At 36.6% G+C, this 24,870-nt stretch overlaps 1 protein-coding gene across 5 annotated transcripts in view; it reads right to left on the bottom strand.

Moving 5' to 3' along the window:
* LRRK2 (leucine rich repeat kinase 2) overlaps positions 1-24,853 on the bottom strand; it is a 138,445-nt gene extending 113,592 nt beyond the window's left edge. For 4 of the 5 annotated variants that reach the window (XM_081821488.1, XM_081821491.1, XM_081821490.1 and 1 more), the window contains exons 1-10: positions 24,714-24,853; positions 20,160-20,269; positions 17,758-17,846; positions 13,776-13,910; positions 10,669-10,803; positions 7,091-7,222; positions 4,789-4,908; positions 4,175-4,314; positions 4,002-4,081; positions 2,558-2,664 (exon numbers count right to left, since the gene is read on the bottom strand). In XM_081821488.1, coding sequence (XP_081677614.1) covers positions 2,558-2,664; positions 4,002-4,081; positions 4,175-4,314; positions 4,789-4,908; positions 7,091-7,222; positions 10,669-10,803; positions 13,776-13,910; positions 17,758-17,846; positions 20,160-20,221 — 1,000 coding nt within the window. In that variant the 5' untranslated portion in view covers positions 20,222-20,269; positions 24,714-24,853. The remainder of the gene's footprint in view (positions 1-2,557; positions 2,665-4,001; positions 4,082-4,174; positions 4,315-4,788; positions 4,909-7,090; positions 7,223-10,668; positions 10,804-13,775; positions 13,911-17,757; positions 17,847-20,159; positions 20,270-24,713) is intronic. The other variant, XM_081821489.1, reaches the window with a different exon arrangement.
* Between the last annotated feature and the right edge of the window lie 17 nt (positions 24,854-24,870).

Genomic DNA, 24,870 nt, shown 5'->3' with positions numbered 1-24,870 from the left:
GTCGCTTAACCAACTGAGCCACCCTCAAATTGGGAAAGGAAGAAATGATAGAAAATAGGGAAAACTCAGAAATAAGTGGAATTGATGTACACATTCTAAAATACTGCCAAAATCTGAAAAACTCATACCTTTCAAAGACACCCAGAATATCACAGATTAAAATATAATAAGTTGGTTATTTTGCTTGGTTATGTCAGAAGTTTTAAGAACCCCTCCTAAAGTGGCTAAATTATAACGTAGGGAATACTTTAAAAGATAGAAGTCCCTCTAGACCGGCCGTTCTCAAACTGCAGAGAGCATCAGTGCCACCTGGAGGGCCTGTTGAAAAAGAGATTGTTGGGTCCCGAACCCAGAGTTTGTGATTCAGCAGGTCTGAATGGGGCCCTAGAATTTACATTTTTAACAAGTTCCCTGGAGATGTTACTGTTCCAGGGACCACAGATTAAGAACCACTGTCCCGGATACTAACTTTTGACTTAAAAATTAAAAATTGAAAATAGAAATTTCATCAAACACTGGACCTAGAAGAAATTACATCATGGAGTCACTTCAGAGTTTATAAAACATTTTAGACATCTTATCTCATTTACCGTATATCTACACAATACCCCTGACCTCTTCCACTCCATTTTAGCAATCAATTACCTGCTTTAAAGAGCCAATAATAATATGCAACTTCCTTCAGCTCTTCAGTCAATATTCACCTTCTTTCCCGGTTGCCTTATCACCATTTTATCTCCTCTGACCCCTAACACATATCCTCCTTCTTTGCTTCATTTTTTTTTTCATAGCTACCTCACATATCATATATTTTATTTAGCCTTACTATCTGTCTTCCCGTCACTAGAGTTTAAGCTCCCTGAACCTGGGAGTATTCTATTTAACTGATATATCCCAAGTGCCTAGATCATTGTCTGGCAGTAGCTCAATAAACATTAACTGAATTAACTGATTAAGTGAGGAAAACGTCACATAGGATGTTCAAGCTTTGGCCTGGGTAACACCATGGCAGAAACCAGTTCTTCTGCCTGCCAGTCCAGTCATTTTTCTAGAAAACCACATCCAGCCCTGCATACCCAATGTTTCCAAGTGTCTTTCAATGAGAAGTTGCCTACAGAGGTTGGTGACCGAGCTGCTCAGTTCTTAATATTCTCCTGTGGCAGAACTCCAAGAACAATATAAGGGATCTGAGTACAGTTTACCCAGGAGGTGGCCAAGAACAAAGAGGTAAGGAATCAGGAAGAGCAGGGCACTGATTCTGAACAAAGAAATCAAGGTTGACTCCAAATGTAACTAATCCTCAAACACTAGTTATTTTGTTGGCATATCAAAGATTTCCACGGGGTAAAAAACTACAGCACCAACACAATATGTGTACATGGTCAAGGTTGCTCTTCTCTCCTAGATGTGTCACACAAAAGCAACCAAGTCTGGTCCTCATTTTCAGGAATGAAGTCCTATCCAGGCCTCAGCACAGTAGAAGATGGGAGATTTAAGGACAGCAATTCCCTTTTCTACCACTCCTACTCTGACTCATCCTCCCAGAGGGCAACCCCTGTCTGTCTGTAAGGGCTCTTGCCCACTCAAGTGTTTTATTAAAGTGCATCTGAGAGGTAGAGTGAGAAAGGAGGAAAAGGAAGAAGAAATTATTTTCCTCGTGATTTGACTTAAATAACAGCATTGAGAAACATGCATGGAGTGGTTTCTTGATTCCTTTCACTCTATGCAGGTTCTCTACTAACAGGTGGTGCTAGCATTGGTCTTTGTTTCTGGCTTTGTGTGTTTTTCTCTCTTTTGCTCCCTCCAAAAATATCCTGCAAGACCTGCCAAGTCCCAATGCCTTTCTGATGAGTTTTCTCCCAAGATTTTCTGGCAGTATTTCCTGTTCATGGGGGCCTGGAATCTGAACAGCCAGAGCCTCAATTTTAAAACTCAGAATCTTTCCAAAGATATAATAGCCATTTTTGTCTCCTTAATAATGGAAAGCTATAAGACTTACACGTAAAGGACAATTTTACCAGATTTTAAAATGGTGAATATCTCTCCACCCACTGCATTATCTAGAAAGTGTTCCTTAAAAAAATAACAGGAACAGTATATTAAAGAAAATGGAAAAAAGTGACCATTTGGTACCAAAAAAAAAAAAAAAATCCCACTCAACACAAGGTAAAAGTCCATCAACAAGAAACTGGTTCATAAAATAGGATCTAGGTGTACACTGGGAAACTACATGGCCATTAAAAATGTAAATATGAAATTTTACATTTATCAGCACCAAAAATGAAACATGTAAAATCTGCTTTTAAAATTATTGATATTATCCCATTTTGGCAAAAAATAGAAAATATATAGTATATGTCACATGTGAGTACACACATAGAAATTCAGGAAAAAAATCAAAATGTTTATTTTCTTCTTTATCCTTTTGCCTATATATAAATATCTCTATATATCAGATACATAGATCTACATATTTGAATTTTTATAACATATTGTCTTTATAATTAAAACAATACAAAGTGTGTTTCCTCGTATTAAAAAATGGTGCACCCCTTACCATTTTGTTCTAACAGAGTTGACAATGCATTTGCAGATGCCTGGAAGACTTCTTTTGATGAAGAATGCATCAGCATGGAGAGCATCACTTCCCTATGAGCTGGGAACCTTTCACAAATTCAATCACAATATTACTGGTAATCTTTTTAATAATTAGTTCAAATATTCATGTATCATTATCTAATCTCTCTAACAACAAATAAAGGCTTATAAACATTTCATGCCACCTCCACTTACAAGAGTGAATTATAGTTAAAACAGTTTTATATTTAAAAGATAGTTCAAATCCACTAAATACTAATAAATCAGTATTTCTCTGTTTCTTCAAAGTTGATAAGCAGTAGGGGGGGAAAGACTCAGCAAATATATAAGGAGGTAGTAAGAGTAAAAAGATAAAGTGAGAAAAAGAAGATAATGGAAACAAGAAAAAAAATGAAAATCATAAAGGAGTATCATGAGTTTTAAAAGTGTAGAACATAATATATTTTCTTTTAATAGTATATTTATTTTAAAGTTCTCTTATGGATATTGAGGAATGAGTGTGCTATGAGCTGAAATTTATAAACTGCACCATGAACCTAACCTCTTAAAAAGACTACTCAAAGTGGATTAGGATGCTGGTTTAACATACAGTTTTCAAAAGAATTAGTTTCCTTTCAAAATGGAGATGTATAATTAAATGGCATCTGTGTTATTAATTCTCTCCTGGTTGGCAATGGATCATGATACAAACAGATTTTCAGGATTAGAGATATAGTCTATAGAGATATAGACTATTACTATTTAAGTTTCCAAGATAAGTCATTCAAAAGTCATCAAAAGCAAGAGCATACCCAGAGCAAACATAAGCATTTCCATAAAGCACAAAGGCTCATGGGCATGAAACAACTCTGATAGACACAAAACTCCTGTTTACAGTTTGTGTCTTTGAGAAAGAGGACTGGTCTTATGAAGCTTGAATTACACTCCTGCAGAATGCCTCCTCAAGAGCTGACACCTACAAATAACCCTCTCAGGAGAACACAGGCCAACAATGCCACATCAAGTGAGGAATCACTAAGGAGGCCTCTGACCACATTGCATTCACGATACTGACAACCTGCTAACTAGTCACGGCAACAGAAAAGGTCACAGATGACTCTGCCATCTCTGTCACCTGAGATTAATTAACATAGCATTTTTAAATGATCAGCTAGAAAATTGAAAGTTCTTTTCTCAATGATTCATAATTTCTGAATGACTCTTGATTCCAAATTATTGGGCAATAACTCTCAAACACATCAGGGATCAAAATATTATATACACTCTACTATTTTGTGGCAGCACTTGAAACATATATGCCTATATCAAAAATATTTCTAACAATAAAAGTTACACAGTATTTTATATGGATCGATTAAAAATGTAATTAAAATTTTCTATCATATAAAATCAAAGCTACTGACTGGCCATCTTCATCTCCAATCTTCTCATGTAAACTGTTTTGGTACATAAGGAGATTGTTAAGGGCCCAGCATGCAGCTTCCTGGATCAGGGGAGAAAAAAGAAACCTGTCAAAACATAAATTAATGAACAAACATAATTTTGAATAACTATAATATTTATGAAAGAGTACAACCTGCACATGCTTATTCTTTCTATGCCATGTTAATGCTTTGTAACAGGCTTCCAACCAGAACAATTTATCTTCTTCCTCATCATCAGTCTCCGAATTCTCATTCTTTTCCTCTAAATCTTGATTTAAGAAAATGGTCTCAGCTTGAAAAAATATAAATATATGACTTACTTACAGTTTGAATGACCAACATGAAGGCCATATTTTGAAACATTATGAAAAAGTGAGGTATTCCTTAGTTGTGGCCTTAGTTCATTATAAAGACTTTTTTAAATATATTACACACCTCAGAATACTGCTATTCCATCAAATGAGGAAGAGAGTACCAAACAAACCTAATAGATTAGAGGAAGATTAACTGAGATTAGCTGCCCAATAACAAAGCTAAATCAAGGATGTATTTACTCATGTACGAAGCGGGAATGGTATAATTATCACAACTGTTAGTTTCCTTGAAAGTATCTTCTATTAGAAAATGAATTACATTAGGACAGAAAAGCCAATTAATGATACCTTCTCTACATATGACCTTCTTGTTATAACGATGTCTTGTTATAATGTTCACATTCAAGATCAAATGCAGCTATAAAAATTTCCTTTTGAGTACAGTTACTTACTGAGGAGCGCTAAACAGCTGAGTGCTGCAATCTGTAACGTGGCGTTCTCTGAATATCGCCGCACGGCTTTCACCACAAACTCATGTACCTCATTTAATACCAGAATATTAAAAAAATTACCTAAAAGGTAAGTGAGATACTAGCTGAATTCTCATCCATGGAACTTAAATTACCTTGAGTTATACAACAGTATTTATATCAATAAATATGAAGAGTGAATACTTTAATGACATTAAGATATATATTAATTTAATTAAAATAGCTTAATATAATTGCATAAAGGTTTGAAAATTTATTTCATGAAGTCATTTAATTATCTTACTTAGACAAAGGAACTGACTGAGCAAAAATAGTGGTATGTTTGGGTTACATTAATTTTGTGTTCTTTCACTCCCTCTCATGTCATTATCATATAAAACAATGAGGTATCTGTTATGCATGGCTTTTGTACAAAACAGCTTGATTTTCTAAAGATGAGGGAGAAAACCTCCCTTGTGATTAAATGCTTTTGCCGAACCCTTCTTTCTCTTAAAGGAATGCTGCTCAGAAAACTCATTAGCATGCATCATTTACTTGATCTTATCTGTGATGATCTTAGAAAAAAAAAAAATAAGAGAATATTTCACCCCCTCTAACCCAAACCAGGAAGAAGTCTCACCCCTTTCTACATTCACTTTTCTGAGAATCAACACATCATCCAAAAATCTAAATCCTTATGAGGAAGGAATTTGTAAATGATATTCCACATGTATGTGCCTCCTTCCATTTAAGCTTATTTGTAACTCTCTAACAGTCACCAGTTTCCTTCTAGAAGTAAGAATGAGGGGCGCCTGGGTGGCTCAGTTATGATCAGGTCATGATCTGGGATCAAGACCTTTGTCAGCTCCCTGCTCAGCGGGGAGTCTGCTTCGCCCTCTCCCTCTGCCTCTTCCGCAGCTCCTGCACTCACTCTCTCTCTCTCTCTCTCTTAAATAAATAAATAAAATCTTTAAAAAAAGAAGAAGAAGAAAAGTCCTATTTAGCTACAAGTGTAATTAAATGAACCCTGAGACACAAAGCCAGGATTGGAAAAGATCCTATATTATGAAAAGCCTAAAGCCCACACTAAATATTAATCAACGGCTTCAAAATCAAAAGGCAGTTTAATTAGGTATAGCTCTTCTCTGGGGCACCTGGCTGGCTCAGTCAGTTAAGCATCTGCCTTCGGCTCAGGTCATGATCCCAGGGTCCTGGGATTGAGTCCCGCATCGGGCTCCCTGCTCAGCGGGGAGCCTGCTTCTCCCTCTCCCTCTGCTGTGCCCTTTGCTTGTGCTCTCTCTCTCTCTGTCAAATAAATAAACAAAAATCTTTAAAAAAAAAGTTAGGTATAGCTCTTCTTTATCAACACCTTCTTATGTTCTTGCCTCTTTCACATTCCCCCACTAAGCAGACATACTCCCTGCCCTTAGAGGTCTGTAGTCTTGGAAAGTCATTTCAGAGGATTCTCTTCTACTTTTACCAACTTATCTAAACTTGGGTTGTCCCTTCACCTTCTTTTTCCCTACCATGCCACTGCCAACAACCACTCTACCATTGACCAACTGTGTGACTCTGGGCAAATACCAGTGAGACCGGCCTTCTCTTACTTTCAGACAATTTATATGAAAATACATAGCAAATTATATAAGGCCTTTAAATGCATTAACCCCATAATTAGGTTACATAATTTGACAAAATGCTAAATAATTAGTCATTGACTTTGGGTTTTTATTTTAACTAGGAAGAGAAAGTTAAACTTCTTCTGGAACAGTAACAAGGCAATAAATTCTCTAGCCACGAAATGGGACAGATAATAATCTGTTAAGAGATAAATGAGGAAGAAAAGAAAAGCATCCTTATCTGAAGATCGAGTTAATGGCTTTTTAATACTGGATGGTGTTAACTCTATAGAGAAAGCAGGGAAAAGAAGTAGCCTGGAGTAGCTTTACCAGCACTGGTAATGACTTAAGTTGGTTGGGGCATTCTTCTGCTTTGTGCTTCACATTTTCTACATGTTATGCTTATTCTTTTGTATGTACCAACTATTGATATAGTTATACTTTAAATATACCACTAACAATAAGATGAGACTTCTCTTTCATTATGCACATCAATTTTTGCCACTGCTTTTAAAATTCTAACCATGGCAGAACAGTTTGCTATTTTACAATATTTCTATCCAATGTATGTCAATATGCTACTTATCAACACACAACATACATATGCTATATATATTTGCATCATATAGACCACGATAATAAGTTAACCAAGAATTATAACTCACCTAGTGTAAGCCTATGGAGCAAGCAACAACTCACTTCTTGAATTTTTTCATTGACAGGGAATGCTTTCATGGCTTCTACCACAATGTTGTAACACCTGACGTTGCCACTCATGAGGACTTCAACATTATTGCCTAAATTTAAAGAAATAATAATTATCCAAAGGTAATAAAAGGTAACAATTTCCCACTTGAAATATACATACAAAAACATCTTGTACATTTTGAGAATATATGCCAGCAAAAAGGCTATACTTCCAAATTTAAATATCATGTTCTGTCAAATAGCTGTAAAAAACACTATGTTCATTGCTCATATAATAGGATTTAGACTCTTCTTTAGCATTAAGGGGAAATTGCTTTACTCCTGCTTCTTCACTTACAAACAAAATAAAGGGATAATTGAGAGTGCTTTTATGTAAGCCTAAAAATGTAATGTCTTGGCCATAAGTTTTCAAATAAATGCGTTTGGGGCCTATTTCCTAATGAGGCACTAACTCCATTGGATAACGCCTTTTACATTGTTCCTTTTTCTCAAACCAGCAGAAGGAAAATCAACATCTTGTCACATAACAGTTCAGCTAAAATCAACTATGACTTATTTCCTGCCCATTCCAGAAGGGCAGCAGAAAAGCAGACGTGTCCTGGGCATCAAATTCAAGGTTCCTGAGGCTCTGAGATAGAAGGGGAGAAGTAGGGGGCGGGAAGCAGGGCACAGATGACTAAGGGACAAACACAGGTGAACCAGAAAGAAAGGAAGGAATCTACTGGGAAAGGCAGTCAGTCAACAGAAAGAGTGAGTATATGAACCCACGTGGAGAAAACAAATTTGCATTTCTGAATGAAATGTTGACTATTATTAAAACAAACCAAAAAAAAAAAAAAGGTGTTTGCAAAACATTTTTCTGTGTTTTTTGGCATAACCAAACTAACCAACTGTTTCTCCAAAAATATATTTTTAATGTTTAAGTTGTATTTTAAGGAGCATTGAATATAGGAAAACATGTTCTGATAAAAGGAAATGGCTTCTGAGAATAATTATCTGCTTTTACTCAGAATAGCAGACATGATTTGCCCTAAGACTCAGAAGCAAACATCTTTCAATTAGAATCAGTGTTTAAAACATTTCTTTTTCTTATTTTTAGTTGCTACTTTCTTTGACCTTTGCATTCTGAATCAACACATTCTTCACTGCAGTTATGTCAGATGGGGCTGGAAAACAATGAATTTCAAAGCACCCAGCCCAAAACAAATAAATAAATGTATAAATATAACTGAGGAAAGGTAAAATGAAAAATATATTTGGTTTGTTGACAGTGGATGACTCAGAAATTTTGAAGTATGTCCATTCTCTATTATAGTGCAATTCCATCTACTTTCAAATGTTCAATTTCCCATGGATAAGAAAATGATGGATTTTATGACAATCATAAGAAAGAGCATCCTTTCACAGTGGGATCGGGTTTTTACTGAAGACTCACATCAGATTTCCATGTCTGAAACCATGTTGCATATTATATATACCATACTACAGTACACATGTAGGAAATATAAATTATGTAATAACACTGTCGATATTTTTACACTTACTACATACCAGGTACTAGTCTGCATTTTTCAAGTTATTTAACCATTTAATCCTCACAACTTCGCATGTGTGAAGATGAAAACATCACTAGATAAATGCATGTGTATATCCTGCATGAAATGCTCATGTGCACTTACAAAACAAAAGTAGTAGATTCGGGAGCATGATTTTAGCCCGTTAGCAGTCACTGGTAATATACACAGCAAACTAATTTCTTCTTATTTGTACTTTTTTTGTGATACAAGTGCCTAGATTTCAAAGCATCAAGAAAATGCTAAACAAGAATCATTATAAAGTTCAAACTTCATCCTGTGGCTTTTCAAGCCTTTCAAGATCTGCTTATGTTTCCAGCTTCATCACACTGACTCTTATCAAGCCCTGCCCCCCACCTCCCTTAAATAACACAAAGGCAGACACTCAGGGCTGGACATATGCATAGATGTGCATGCATACACACACACACATACACACACAAACACACACTCTTAAGTACACCGTTTACTGAACTACTTTTACCTTCTTTTTTAATTAATTATTATTTCTTTTAATTTAAATTCAATTAATTAACCTATAGTGTATTATTAGTTTCAGAGGTAGAGTTCAGTGATTCATCAGTTGTATATAACACCCAGTACTCATTACACGGGCGCTCCTTAATGTCCATCACCCAGTTACCCCATCGCCCCACCCACCTCCCCTCCAGCAACCCTCAGTTTGTTTCCTATGATTAAGAGTCTCTTAGGATTTGTCTCCCTCTCAGATTTTGTCTTGTTTTATTTTTCCCTTCCTTTCCCTATGATCTTCTGTTTTGTTTCTTAAATTCCACATATGAGTGAGATCATATGATAATTGTCTTTCTCTGATTGACTCATTTCACTTAGCATAATTCCCTCTAGTTCCCTCCACGTCATTGCAAATGGCAAGATTTCTTTTTGTGTGTGTGGCTACGTAGTATTCCATTGTATAGATATACCACATCTTCTTTATCCATTCATCTGTTGATGGACATCTGGGCTCTTTCCACAGTTTAGCTATTGTGGACATTGCTGCCATAAACATTGGGGTGCACATACCCCTTCAGATCACTACATTTGTATCTTTGGGGTAAATACCTAGTAGTGCAATTGCTGAGTCATAGGGTAGCTCTATTTTCAACTTTCTGAGGAACCTCCATACTGTTTTCCAGAGTGGCTGCACCAGCTGCATTCCCACCAACAGTGTAGGAGGGCTCCCCTTTCTCCGCATCCCCGTCAACATCTGTCGTTTCCTGACTTGTTAATTTTAGCCATTCTGACTGGTGTGAGGTGGTATCTCATTGTGGTTTTGATTTGTATTTCCCTGATGCCAAGGGATGTGGAGCACTTTTTCATGTTTCTGTTGGCCATTTGTATGGCTTATTTGGAGAAATGTTTCTTCATGTCTTCTGCCCATTTCTTGATTGGATTATTTGTTCTTTGGGTGTCAAGTTTGATAAGTTCTTTATAGCTTTTGGACACTAGCTACTTTCATCTTCTTGAATGCACTATGCTTTCTCTTGCTCCAGGATCCTGACACTTAACGATGTTCACTGCCTGAGACACTCTGCCTGCCCTTCACCTCAGACATCCCTACACACAAAGCTCTCATCATTAAAGTCTCTACTAAGAGACTTTGCCTCCCTTCTTGTTTTTCTCATAACCCCAGGTACTTCTGCCAATACCTGCCTTATAATACACTGTAATCACCTATATTATCTATATCTGGCATGGTACCATGGGCTCTGAGGAGGCAAGAAACATGCCTACATTTTCTGCTACTGTTTCCCAGCACCAAGTGTTGAGTCAGCTGCAGTACAGTATCAATAAATAAAAAATAATTAAATTAATAAATAAATAAACAGGATTCCCATCTGCAAGTTTCTACATAATAAAAAATATTTTTAAATGCACTCAGAAAGGACATAAATTGTAATTTTTCATATACAAAAAAGAAATCATGCACATGGGGTACTTACAAGGAATTGCTAGGGAATGTAAACAGTGCAGGACATGAAACACAATTTCCTCTTCATCTTTAAAATTTTTTAATGCATTGAGCAAGATCATATAATCTTTATTCTCAACAAATTCAGTCAGCTGCTCCTCTGAAACTAGAAAAATGAAAGACAAAATACTGAAAAAGCTTAAAGATGATATAAATTTTAATTACTTAAAAATATAATATTCAGGGCGCCTGGGTGGCTCAGTCGTTAAGCGTCTGCCTTCGGCTCAGGTCATGATCCCGGGGTCCCGGGATCGAGTCCCACATCGGGCTCCCTGCTCCGCGGGAAGCCTGCTTCTCCCTCTCCCACTCTCCCTGCTTGTGTTCCTGCTCTCGCTATCTCTCTCTGTCAAATAAATAAAATCTTAAAAAAAAATATATATATAATATTCATGTCAATTATATGAGACACAGTAAATACAATAGACATAAAGTTAAAGATGCGTATTTCAGCCAAACCCTTCTTAAGAATTTTATAATGGGGAAAAAAGCTACTGAGATTAAAAGAATTTCTTTTTGATCTGTATTAGTTTAGTGTTTTAAAATGTAAAAGTGTTAGTGACCAAATTATTCTCAGAAAAACAAAATTACTTATAATTTCCTTTGGGAAACTGACCAATGACTAATAAAGATGGCCTACTGCAAGTGACTATATCAATACTTAAAAAGGAGTGGTCAATGGCACACTGTTTAAAAGCAGCTCAGTTCAAAAGGGGTGAACTTTAGCAAATGACAAGTAATTAGACTTTGAAGTACTCTGTCTCAATGATCTTGATTTCATCAGAGATTATTATTAATTTTCATAATTAAAGTCTTTTTAATCAAGCCAATGAGTTCCATTTGGAGTCATTTTATTGGGTGGGTAGCTCAAAAACATGTATACAAATCTGGTTTTTCTAGCCTGAGAATAGCACAGACAAAAACACTGGAAAACGTGGCACTCTATGATCAGCATTACTTTTTTGTTTTTCAACTTGATACCAATGGTCCGTATAAAATGATGTGAAATTGGTTAGGTTCTTCAAATAAGTGAGGAGTATCATGGAACTTTCTCATTTTATTGAGCAGTTTCCACAGTATACTTTCAAATTTTGAAAATTCACTTTACAGATCCCAGTAAGTCCCAGAGAACTTGATAGTCCTAAAAAACTCAGAAATTTTTCTGCTCTATATTTAATCAAAATACTGTCAGTACTGATAATATTTCTATTGAAAGAGCTTCCTTTTAACATTCCCTGGTCCTTCTCCATATGTCCTGGATGGGTCCCACAATGCTTGTCAGAGAGCTCTTCTTCCATCAACAAGAATGTGCCCTTAAGGGCGCCTGGGTGGCTCAGTCGTTAAGCGTCTGCCTTCGGCTCAGGTCATGATCCCAGGGTCCTGGGATCGAGCCCCGCATCGGGCTCCCTGCTCCGCGGGAAGCCTGCTTCTCCCTCTCCCACTCCCCCTGCTTGTGTTCCTGCTCTCGCTGTCTCTCTCTCTGTCAAATAAATAAATCTTAAAAAAAAAAAAAAGAATGTGCCCTTAAACTGCAACATAGAAGATAACAGACCTCTGAGACATTGGAACCTCAAACTCAATTCTGCCCAGCTCTTATCAAAAGCTTAGTTGAAAGATAAAACATTTATAGAAGATATCCCGAGGGTGCCTGGGTGGCTCAGTCGTTAAGGGTCTGCCTTCGGCTCAGGTCATGATCCCAGGGTCCTGGGATCGAGTCCCACATCGGGCTCCCTGCTCAGCGGGAAGCCTGCTTCTCCCTCTCCCACTCCCCCTGCTTGTGTTCCTGTTCTCGCTGTCTCTCTCTGTCATATAAATAAATAAAATCTTTAAAAAAAAAAAAGAAGAAGATATCCCGAAAGACATGCAGTTCCTTGATTCCCCACACACAGTAAACCCTCTTCTCTGCCAAGCCTGATCATCAGAGAGTTGGGTTCCAGGCCCATGCTGTTCTGACACTTGACAGAGTCTCTTTCACTGAAATACACTTTGTACTCCTTATAAAACGTGTGTACTTTATCATCTCATCCAGGGAAACCCAAGAGAGTATTTTACCAGGTTTCCCATGACGCTGATCCCTTCTCCTGATAAATGGGTTTATTTTTATCTCAAGTAACTTTGTAACAGGCAACGTTTAACTCTTCTTTGCCTGATAGGAAGGAGAGAGCCAGATTTCTGGTCCATACCTTGACAAGTATACAGGACCTGAAGTCACTAGTAAATTTGACCAGGCTTTACATTATTTTCCCTTCACACATTTCCTCATCCACTTTTTTCTCTAGTGTACTATAAATATCTATAAGCTGTTTAAAGTCTTTTTGAAATGAGACAAGAATTAAATAGTAGATGTTGATCTATTCCATTCCTGGAGATGCCAGAAACTCGGGTGGCAAACTGACATAGACACAGAACCCACATAAGTTATTCTTATCCTAAACCTCCAGCACTATTGGTTCTCATAATGATGCAGAAGGAGCTCTCAAAAAATGGTGGTAAATTGAACTACAGTGGTGGTAACCAGCTGTGTGCCCACAGGCAGGTTGCTCATGTCACCTCTCCCATCTATACCCTCATCAAGTCAGTGGAAGGACTCATGGTTCCAACCAACTCCAAAATTACATGATAATCTCTGTTATCAATCTTAGTCCCATGAGATAAAATACATATTTGTCTTTTTCCTAAGGGACACTCTGCAAACCTTCTGGTTCTTTATACAGAGTCTTCAACAATTTCTAAAATCCCTGGAGATGACTCAACATCATAAATCCAAATTTAATCTATGCTTTGACTTTACAGTTTTATTTTTTCTTTCTTAACACCTACACATCCAGTTTGCAAAGTGAACCATAAGTTTTGTTAAGCAATGGAAGAAAGTCTACTACAATTGCATAATTTATAACCCATGAATGAAATTCATTCCACAAAACAATATTTCTGAATTAACCCCATTATTTATCCTTGACTGATAGCCCCCACTTCTTCATAAATAGTAAAATTTTAGCTACCTTATTACCATAACTATATTCTACTTTTCCGTTGCTTCTTTTATAAATATGAAATAGAGAATCTGACATTTTTAAATACCTCTTTCAAACAGCACACGTAAAGCTTTGCATCCAAGTTTCTGGACTTCGTCATTGGCTGAAAATGTGCGCATGGCATCAAAAATTAACAAGAAAATATCACTTTCTTCATCCAATATCAGCAAAGTGATTTTGCCTATTTTGAAAAGAACAATATGCCCCAGATAAATAGCTGTTTCAACATTTAGTATGTTTATTTTTACATGAGGACTATGAATGGTTTGTGGACTCTACTTCCTGATAAACCACTTAATTACCCCAGATGTTAGACCTATCAAGCTCTACGATCTAAGTGAAATAAATTCCCAGTACACTTAACTATAACTCTGTGATTCCTAATCAATACCTGTAGCCAAGGTCTTTTGCTCTAAACTCCTGAAACGTATTTCTATCTGCCTCTTAGACAACACCATCTGAATATTCCATGGACCCTATATCTAGCCTTCTTCTGTTCCCTGTCTTCTTCAGTGATACCATCATCCAAGTTACCCAAGAGTAACTACCAACTCATCTTCCTTCTTCCATCCTCCCTCTCTCTTCGCACAGTCTGCTCAACCAAGGAATTAACTCGTTACCAAGTCCTTCAAGTCTATCTTCTAACTAATTTTGAAAATTCCCTTTCAAGTAGCAGCCCCCCCCCCAATTCCTATTGCATTCAGAACCTCATCATCTCTCACTTGGAATGCAAACACAATTGTTTAATGCTCTGCCTGGCCCAAATCCCTCCCTAACTAATTTATCCCCTGCATTATATTTCTAACACCAATGTGCTCCTATATATCCCTTTTTGAAATCTTCTAAAGTCTTTTCATATTGTTCAGTCTGTCCAACAAGACCCTTCACAAACTGACTTCATGTATCTCATCAGCCTCACTCCCTCCATGCACTGTCTCGACTCCAAACATACTAAACTCCCTACTCATGACTTAACGTTTTCTTTGATAACCCTTCACACTTGCACTAGCTGTATAGAATGCCCTCCCACTCCAAACATATTCCTGCCATAATTCGAGAAATAACCACAAACGGCACCTACTCTGTCAATAAAAACAATAGTACTGGAATAGGAGTGGTAGTAATAATAAATACGTGTCTAGCACGTAATGTGTCTTACACCGGTTGAAGCAGCTCACGCCAACACATGTAAAAACCCACCACGACCCCATAATGTAGGCGCAATCCCCATTTTAGAGGTAAGAAAACTAAAGCACATAAAGGTTAAGTGACCCAAGTGACTTTGTCCAAGTTCCAACAACTAATAAGAGACAGAGCTGAACTACTTGGGCAGTTTATGTCCATGCTCCTAAGTTCTTTGAATGAGTTTAGCTACTCTCTTCTCTATGTTCCTGTAGTGCTTTTTATCATATCCCAGTTATAGTAATTTTCTGATTAAATTGAAATTTTGGGGGTATCTTCATGGCTCAGTCGGTTGAATGGCCAACTTTTGGTTTCGGCTCAGGTCACGTGGGATCAAGCCCTGTGCCCGGCTCTGTGCTCAGCACAGAGTCTGCTTTGGATTCTCTCTCCCTCTCACTCTCCCTCCAGCTTATGCTCTCTTTCTCTCTCTCTCTCTCTCTCAAATAAATAAGTAAAATATTTAAAAAATAAAAAATAAATTGAAATTATTTCTCACACTACTCTTTTTTTAAAGATTTATTTATTTATTTGAGAAAGAGCACTCATGCATGAGTAGGGGGAGGGACAGAGGCTGAGACTCTTCAAGCAGACTCCCCATTGTGTGTGCAGTGTGAGGCGGGGCTGGATCCCAGAACCCATGAGACTGTGACCTGAGCCAAAATCAAGAGTCCAACGCTTAACCATCTGAGCCACCCAGGTGCCCCTCTCACACTATGTTTTATGTCTTTTCTTGTCCTGTCCAATTCAGGAGACACTAAGCACATGTGACTTTTTAAACTTAAATTTAAATGAATTAAAATTAAATAAAATTAAAATTTAGTTTCCCACATTTCAAATGTTCAATAGCCACATATGGCTATTTGCCATGATATTGAAAGGTGCAACATTTCCTTCACTGCAAAAACTTATACTGCACTGTGCTGCTGGACTGTGTCCTTCTATGTTGCAGGAATTTTGCCTCATCTGCCTTAGAGTTCTCCAGAGGCCAGCACAAAAGTAAATGCCCAATAGCTATTAAATCCATTAACTAACAAACCAAACAATAAAAACAATCTATAAGTTAACCTTTAATAAGTATCTGAGATGAACTTAAAACACATTAAAAACTTCCCTAACAGCGTAAAATTCTAAATGTTACATGGAAGATACTAAATTAACCAGTCTTTTCAAGACCCATGTCAGGTTTCCTAACTGTCTGAATTTTTCTAATTCATAAACTCTCAGATTCCTGTCCATAGCAAATGGAGAACAAAGGAAAAAGAAAAAAAGGCTCCCAAGGATGGGTCTCAAATTAATCATGGTTAAGACTCGTAGGTGCATCCCATTATGTATTTTAATAAAAGGCTGTGGTAAGGTGGTGAGAACCTTCCGGCCTTTCCTACTCCTATCCCTTCACACTCTGATCTTCACCTTCCTTCTTCCTTTCTCTTTCTCCTATCCAGTCTTCATGATTTAGTAGGGCCAATGAGCACATTTAAGAGCTTCCTACCCCACAGATCCAACCCCTATCATGCCATCTTCCCAGGTACCTGTAACTCTAGGTATGCTGTTCTCTTGACCTAAAGCACCCTCTACCACTTTGAGAGGGAAAACCACTCCCCATCATCATGATTATCTCCCTGTGAGCAGCCTTTCTTCTCAGAACCTTATATAATAGCAAGTGTCCATCACAGCAATGATCATAACTATTGCACCATAAAGATTCTTTGTTTCCAGGTCAATAATCCTCCAAGCAGAAGTGTCCTCAAGGAAAGAACCTGATATGTGGACTCAGACCCTGGTTCTACTAGATACTGGCTGAAGCAATCTCTTTGTGCTTCCATGTCCCTCACTAGAAAACTGTGATCAAATACCCATCTCAAGAGATGTTTTGAGGATTACATTTTTAAAAGCATGTGAAGTATTTTACACATGAAGCCTGGCATCTAGCAAGTATTCAAGAAGCAATGCTATGTATTTTTAAAATATTACTATTATGTCATACCCTAGAACATATAGAAAACATATTAGAGATATAATGAAGAAAGATATAATAATGACAAGGACCTGCATGGCCAACAAGCTAATGGGAATGTGACATGCGGGACCAGACTTTGGGAGCAAAGCTGGGAAGAGAAATTAGGTTCAGGAATAATATATAAAGGTGATGCTTAAGGTCAGGATATTGGGTGGGATTTTTGAAAGAAAAAAAGTGGAGAAAAGAGATAAGGAGAGGGGCACCTGGGTGACTCAGTTGGTTAAGCGTCCGACTCTTGGTTTCAGCTCAGGTCATGATTTCAGGGTCATGGGATCAAGCCCTGCATCAGGCTCCATACTCAGCATGGAGTCTGCTTGTCCCTCTTCCTTTGCTCCTCCCCACTCTCTCTTTGCTCCTCCCCCCGGCTCCTCCCCCCACTCGCTCATGCTCTCTCTCTCTCTCCCTCAAATGGATAAATAAAATCTTTTAAAAAAAGACAGAGAGAAGGAGAGAAAACAGAAACAAAAAGAATTTTGGAAATCACTGATATTTAGGTTATATTATATTCTTATATTTTAAAAAGACATTAAAACACATTTGGTAAATGGTTTAAAATATTTTTTTAGGGGCGCCTGGGTGGCTCAGTCGTTAAGTGTCTGCCTTCGGCTCAGGTCATGATCCCAGGGTCCTGGGATCGAGCCCTACATCGGGCTCCCTGCTCCGCGGGAAGCCTGCTTCTCCCTCTCCCACTCCCCCTGCTTGTGCTCCTGCTCTCGCTATCTAAAATCTAAAAGATTTTTAAAATCTTTAAAAAATAAAATAAAATAAATAAAATAAAATATTTTTTTAATCTGAGTCAACATTAAAAATATACATGTGTATGTATTACCTGAAGTTAGAAGGAGATCTAAGGCCTTCAGTCCAACTGTTAACAGGTTTACACTGGCATTATGAACTGTTAGCATTTTAAGAATCAGTCTGTAATTAAAAACAGAAATCAAGGTAAGAGTGAATTATCATACCTAGATGTTTGCTTTTTTAGATGTTGTGCTTCACTCACCTATATTTTTATTCATCTCATTGTATTTCATTCCCTAAGAAGCTCTCGTGCATTTTTCTTCCATTAAAACTGAGCCAAACTTATAACGATTAAGAGGGAAATATGTCTCCATTAAAAAGTTAAAACTTTTTCTCTGAATATTCAAATTCAATTACTAACTACTTTCACCCAACTCCATATCTAAACTATCATGAGGAATTATATACATCAAGAGATCAAGCCCATTTTTATATTTGATATATACTTGTGTATTATATGTTATGTATGTTGATATATTAAAATATAGAGAGATGTAATAAATATGTTAGTTTGTACATATAAATTAAGAACCCATATGAATATTTAAATTATTGATTTTTACTGTTTTTGAAAGAGAAATTGACAATATTTTATCAGTGAACCTAGTATATCAACAATATTCAATTAGTTAAAATTCATTCAGTTTAAGTCTCTGAGTTAATCAATTCTAAAATATACAATCTTTAGTCTGTTCCTACCTAGTGGTGGTTAGCTTTACATCCTACGAAGAAGAAAGAACCTGGTGACATCCACAGATTCCCAAGAAACTTGCCGCATGGTCTCCAGTCGGCAAGGTGAGGAATTGAGGGACCCAGTCCCTCTACCGTCAATTCTCCTCCAACCCATGTTGCCCTACCTGTCCCTGCATCATACCCACTGTTCCGACTTCATGTCCACATGAAACTTCTTCTTTAGTACTGTACACCTTCGGTGGAAAAAAGTTCTTAAATATAGGGAGATTATGTTTCACAATAAAGTTTGCTGGGAATGATCTAATATGCTCCACTATAGAAAGCAGTGTGTCTACCTTATTCACACTACTTCAGGCCTAAAGTAAGAATATAATAAATATTTGATGAACAGGATGAATGAATGAATGAGTAAATGAGTGAATGCGTGGCTGAATGAAGGAGCAAATGAGACTCCCTACAGAAATGTTTATGTAATCTAATTTGAACAGTGAGTTTGTACTAGAATATGACTAGATGAGTTTTCTAAAACTCCCTAAGTTTATAGATTGCTAATCTTTGGGGATTTTGGAAATCTGCAACCAAATCAAGGGACACACAACATTTCAATTACTAATTACAGTTATATTTCGTATCATTCCTCATTAAATGCTGCATACTTTAGAAGTGACTCATAGAGTTTCAGAAATTGTTTGGAGATGAGAACATCCATTAACTGTAAATATGCTCTTTTCAAAACACTCTTTAGATCATGGAAACTGAAGAACAGCAACACATAAAACATCAAAGATGGAAAAATGAGTAAGCACAGATATGCTCACCTATGAACAAACAGCTCTTACGTATTTAAATTTGCAACTATGGTTGATACTAATAAACAATACAAAGATGTAAAATTTAGTTTTGCACAAAATACATTTTCCACAAGCTATATGTCATTGGAAGCAATAGGTATTCACTTCTCTGTGGTAAAGAAAAGTCACATTAGGTATAAAGAACGCCTAAAGTTAATAAGAAAAGATAATTTTTAAAAGTCAAGGGAAAAAGTTATAAAAAAGGATTTTCCTGGAAACACATTTTTCTTCAGAAAATTTTTTCTTAACTAATTATGGCTAAAGAAGTGGTCTCATCTATGAAGTCATTATGTTGCAAACTGCAGTAACATAGCTGGTAAAACAACTATAAGATTTGACTGCAGATGTGCTGAAAGGTAATTTCCTCTTTTTTCTTCATTTTGAAAGCTGTGGTTTAAGCTCATAAATATATATGTATGACTATATATATAAATGTACTTTTTAAAGACAGTAAAGCATAAACTTCTAAATTACTACTTACAGAACCAAATTTTAGTACCCATATTTTTTTTTAAGAACTAGTAGTTTGTATCAGTTCTACTATTAAAAAGTAAAAAACTTTTGTTGGTTTGAATTCAGAAGTAGTCATCAAAAATCTACAACCTAACCAATTGTATAACTGCATTATTATATTATTAAAACAATAATAATAGCACCTGACATTCTACCTCAAATGTCAATTTTCTACCTCAATTAGATAATATACTCCTGAGTTGAAAGAAATCTCTCTATAAATGTAAGTCACTGATTTGAGAAAAAAATATCTGTATTTTAGAGGATTTTACCAGATTTGCTTGGATTACAAATGCATGATATATCAAGGGCAGGATTGTCATATGTATGGATAAACACTTAATGAAGTTTGTTTTTACGTATCTGTCATACTTACTGGTGAACGCCAAGTACTTCCCAATCATGTCCAATATCCTGAGGTCCCATTAAGCTTTGCATTGTATTTGGACAGATTTCTATCAATTTGCAAAGAAGTGACCAACCCACCTAAAAGCAAGAAAGGCAAATATTCACATTTTTTAAACATGCTAAAAGAACATATTCAGTCTCTTCATTCTTACTGGAATACGTGACTACCTATTTTTAAATAATTATTTCAAAACAAAATGACATCCTAAAATGCTTACTGAGGAAAGCAAGCCATATATTTAAAATACATCTTTCTCCAAAAATCATACCAAAAGGACATATAAAAAAATATTAGAGCATTCCTGAATGATGAAGTTAACAGATGTGCCTATTATCTAAATAAAAAGAAATAAAATAAAATGAAACCAAAAAAAATAGTTTCAGAGGACACACCAAGATTATGAAGTACAAGATTTTTAAGTCACATCTACCTGACAGAATTTCTTCTAAATACTTAAGATTTTAATTGTAAGGGGAAAAATTAAGTGATTAGGAATGGAGGCGAAAAAAAAATTTTTTAATTAAAAAAAAAAAGGAATGGAGGGTTAGGGGAAGTTGGAAATTTTGATAGCAAAGTAAAGACTGCTCCGCAGGGAGGGTAGGTAGAATGACTGGCAGAGAAAAGGAATGGTCTGACCAGTATAACGTCTGGTACAGGAAAAAGAGAAAGGCACTATAAGAAAGAGAGGGGGTAGAATTGCTCAATGGGTCCCTCCAGGTTTCTTTAGAATATCCAAATATGATTTGATGAGATGTGGACATCAAAAATATCCCTAGACTTTTTCCCATTTCCAAATGAAATATGATCTTACTGATGCATTATATATACAACTTTTTTCAATCTGTTTATACATGATGCCAACTTGAATAAGTTGCTCTTCTGAAAAAAACACAATTTTTAAAAATACAACTTTTTTAAAAATAGGGTATTTGAATTTCAAACTAGAGATTAAATTTAACTCACTCTTCCTGTTGTATATTCCTCTCTACACTTGATCTAAATTTAAGGAATCTTCCATTCTTTCTATTATATTACAGAACTAGATTTGATATAGTCAGAAAAAAAGAAAATCGAAAATGTATAAATATGTAGCATCTAGAGATTCATGAAAATGTGTCTAAGTAGGATGTGTGATAAATATCGATACATGAAGCCTGACAGCGAGAGTCCCTGTCAGAATTACCCAGAGAAGGATACAGTATAGAAAAGGTAGGACTTGAGCCAGATTTCAAAGGAATTAGAAACGTGGTCATTCAAAATAGGGAAATGGAAGCCTCTGAAACTGCTAAGCTGTGAGGAGAGTGAGGGGCCAGGTGGTAAGGACAGTGCTGCAGGGCAAGGGTCTTGCTAGACAAGACCAGACACAGAAGTGGAGCCCAGTGATGCGGACCCGGATGACAAGGTGAGCATTTCTATGCATCCAATAAGGAATAATGGCACAAGTTTGTTGTTTACAAGAATAAACAAGGGCTCTTTCACAAGACAAAAATGATTACACAAGATCTCTTTACAATATGATTTCTGAATCTTTTCTGGATTAAGCATGAATTGCTTTACTCTGTCATTACATCCTTTTACATAATTTCAAACTGCTTGAAAAGGCAGCAATTTCTGACAGCTATTTTTACCTATATTTAAGTAGGACATCCTCCTCCACGTAAGCCGAACAGACATTGACAATCCAGCTGTCATAGAAACCAGCTATTTTCGTGCTTTCATAAAATACATCGAGACTTTTTCCCCAAGTATTTAAGAAAATGATATTTGGAACAGCTTCCGGTGGGAAATAAATCATAAGTCACATAGGATGCTCTACTCATTTCTGTACCTGCATGACTGACTCGAGGAGAAAACCTGTTTTGTTTTGGTTGGTGAATAAGCAGCATCAGTAATTGCTTTGCAAAAGGATTGAGGCAACTGAGCCTCTATGATTAAACAGAAATCACTGGCAGCAGAGCAGAGGTAACAACTGATGCATTAATCTACTCAATTAAAAGCTTATCTTTCAGAGAGAAGGTTTCTATCCTGCCCAGTTATAATACAATTAAATTGGTAGTTTCACGTTATTATAACTATTCTGGAAACTCAAGCATCTAATTAATGCACAATGGGAAAGAGTCCAGGGGTTAAAGAAAAATTCAGTCACTTTCATTTATTTCGTTCTCTTACTTCAAAGGTTGAAACTTGTGGATAAAGACAAGTTATGTAAAATTGAGGAGCACAGAGAAATGATGGGATGACTGGCAGAAAAAGGAAACTACAAGACAGCTAGCCTAACTACCAATTCTCTAAAGACTGTCATTTATTACAGAGCATTAATAAAATATAATAAGACCTTGAAAATACAAATTTGGAGTCTGGAGTATCATGTGAAATCAACTCTAGAAAAAAACCTTAATATTTACTTTTGAATTTACCTTACCTTCTTAAATTCATCATTCGGAAGTTTTAAGTCAGCACTTCCAACCAACTCAAAATATAAAGCATTAAAGGATATGTATACTAATTACACCACAAATGTGAAGAAAATTGAAGGAAAAGAACTCTATTAAGTGGAGTATTAAAGTATCAGTAAAGAGACCCCTTTCTACATCCCTTTGATAAGACCAATGATAATTAAAATGGATAACGTAGTTGTGCCTAGCATGGCCACAGTATTTGTAACAAACCATTGTGCTTCTTACTTGCAAGAACAGCTTGTGAATTCACAGTGTATACTGGAAAGAGATTTTGAAGTATGTGAAGACTTGAGTCCTGGCTCTATCATGAGCTCCATGGTCCTAAATGAGCTACTTAACTCTGAGGTTAAAAATGTCCAGTGAGATTTCTGACAGAGCAGTGAGATTCCAGTGAGAATCACACAACAGCTTTTGCAGACGAATACATGTACAGTGCTGAAATGAATAATTCTATTCCATTAAAGAACCAAATCAAAAGACAATTCCTTATTTTCTTGCATACTTTGTCTCTGGTACCCACCGGACAAAATATTAAGTGACATTCATAGCTATTCCAGACAAACATGTCCAGGCTTGGACAGCTTCTAAAACAAAGAATGAAGTGGTGGGTCTGTTCCAGCCTCCCCTGGGTTCTCAAGTTCAGCACAGCCTCCTCTGGACCCTGCACACCAAGCCCTCCCAGGGTCCTGTGGGTTCTGAGTGGCACCCAACAGGGGAGCTCTCTATACCAAGCATGGAATCCAAGGGATAGAGGCTGCCAGGCAAGGCACTTCTGAACACCAAAGCAGAGGCAAGGAAGAAGGGATGATGTAGGAGGTGAGCAGCAAACGCAATGGGCCAACTTTAAAATGTGACTCACATTTCATCGGCAAAATTCAGACTCTGGATGCTAAAAGGAACGGTGTCTTTATCATGCCTCTCATCTTTTCATGATTTTGTTCGCTAACTCCCTGAAAATCAGTAGTCCGATGGGAAACATTTCAGTGGAAGAAAAATTAATATAACCATTTATCCCACATTTAAACGTTCTCATATAAAAGAAGTTAGGTACATGGTTCACCCAGACTAGACATAGCTGGACACAGAGATGAACATAAAGATGAAGGTAGCTAGATATAGATTTGGAGATCCAAATAATTCTTACGTCTGTCTAGCCTCTCCAGCAAGTAATAAGAAACACTGGCTTTCTGACTACACCTTGAGAGAATTCAAAGTTCAATTCTCTTTCCCTTCAGGACCCAATGACATGCAAATGACTGATTTCAGTTCTCTAAATCTCAGAATCTACAAAGCAAGTTAATATGTCAGGCAATAATTTGTTTTAACTGTAAATCATCCTTAACGATCACCTTAGGACTCTTTTTTTTAAATATATTTAAGGTATTTGACAAATTTCTGTGTTTCCTATGGTATGGGTTCTAAGTTTCACTTTTATATTCAGTTTATATGAAAAGAGTTGAAAAATACAAATATAAACTTGTAGGAGAAAGGTAAAACATTGTTTTCTTTAGATAATACAAGGTACACTACAACTGAAGGCCAGAAATCTGTTTTCAAATTTAAAAAAAAAAAAAAAAGAAACCTTAAACCTATGAGAATTTGCCAGTTACTTCATTTCATTAATTTAATTATTATTAATTTTTATTACTGTTAATTATTCTCCTTTCCCAAACTATTCACAATGGTGTCATCTCTAGGACATGCTGTACATTGGTAAGATTCTTAGAATAATCTGATTAAATGCTGATGCTGATGAACTCATCTAGCCAATCACAGAACTAAATTTCAACCCATGATTATTCCCGCCCACCACCAACCATATTTTGTAGGTCTGTTGTACAAATTTACTTCTACAAAACAATCAGGGAGCACTTAGTGGGCCCTTTTAGATCATTAACATTTGATAATGATTTGACAACGCTTCCTTCTTAAAATCACAGTCTGTGGTTTGTGAAGCCGAAAGTCAGAAATAACCCAGAACCTCTGGGTATATAATACTGACAGAAAAACATCTATTTCCGAAGAGAAAAGGGAAGGGGCGACATGAAAACAACTCCTTTACCTGCTGCACGCTAGCGACTCTTATATACAAGTCCAAGACGATCAACACAGGCACGTGGACTTTTTTGCCTTGAAATAACTTGGAGGCTGGAAAAGAAGGGGGTGAGGGAAAAGAAGCAAAGTCACGATTCACTCACCCCTTCTGGGTCTGAAACCGG

Source organism: Leptonychotes weddellii, chromosome 5 (genome assembly GCF_054177405.1).
Source record: "Leptonychotes weddellii isolate Sample4059 chromosome 5, ASM5417740v2, whole genome shotgun sequence".
NCBI lineage: Eukaryota > Metazoa > Chordata > Mammalia > Carnivora > Phocidae > Leptonychotes > Leptonychotes weddellii.
This window is presented reverse-complemented; position numbering and strand designations above follow the sequence as displayed.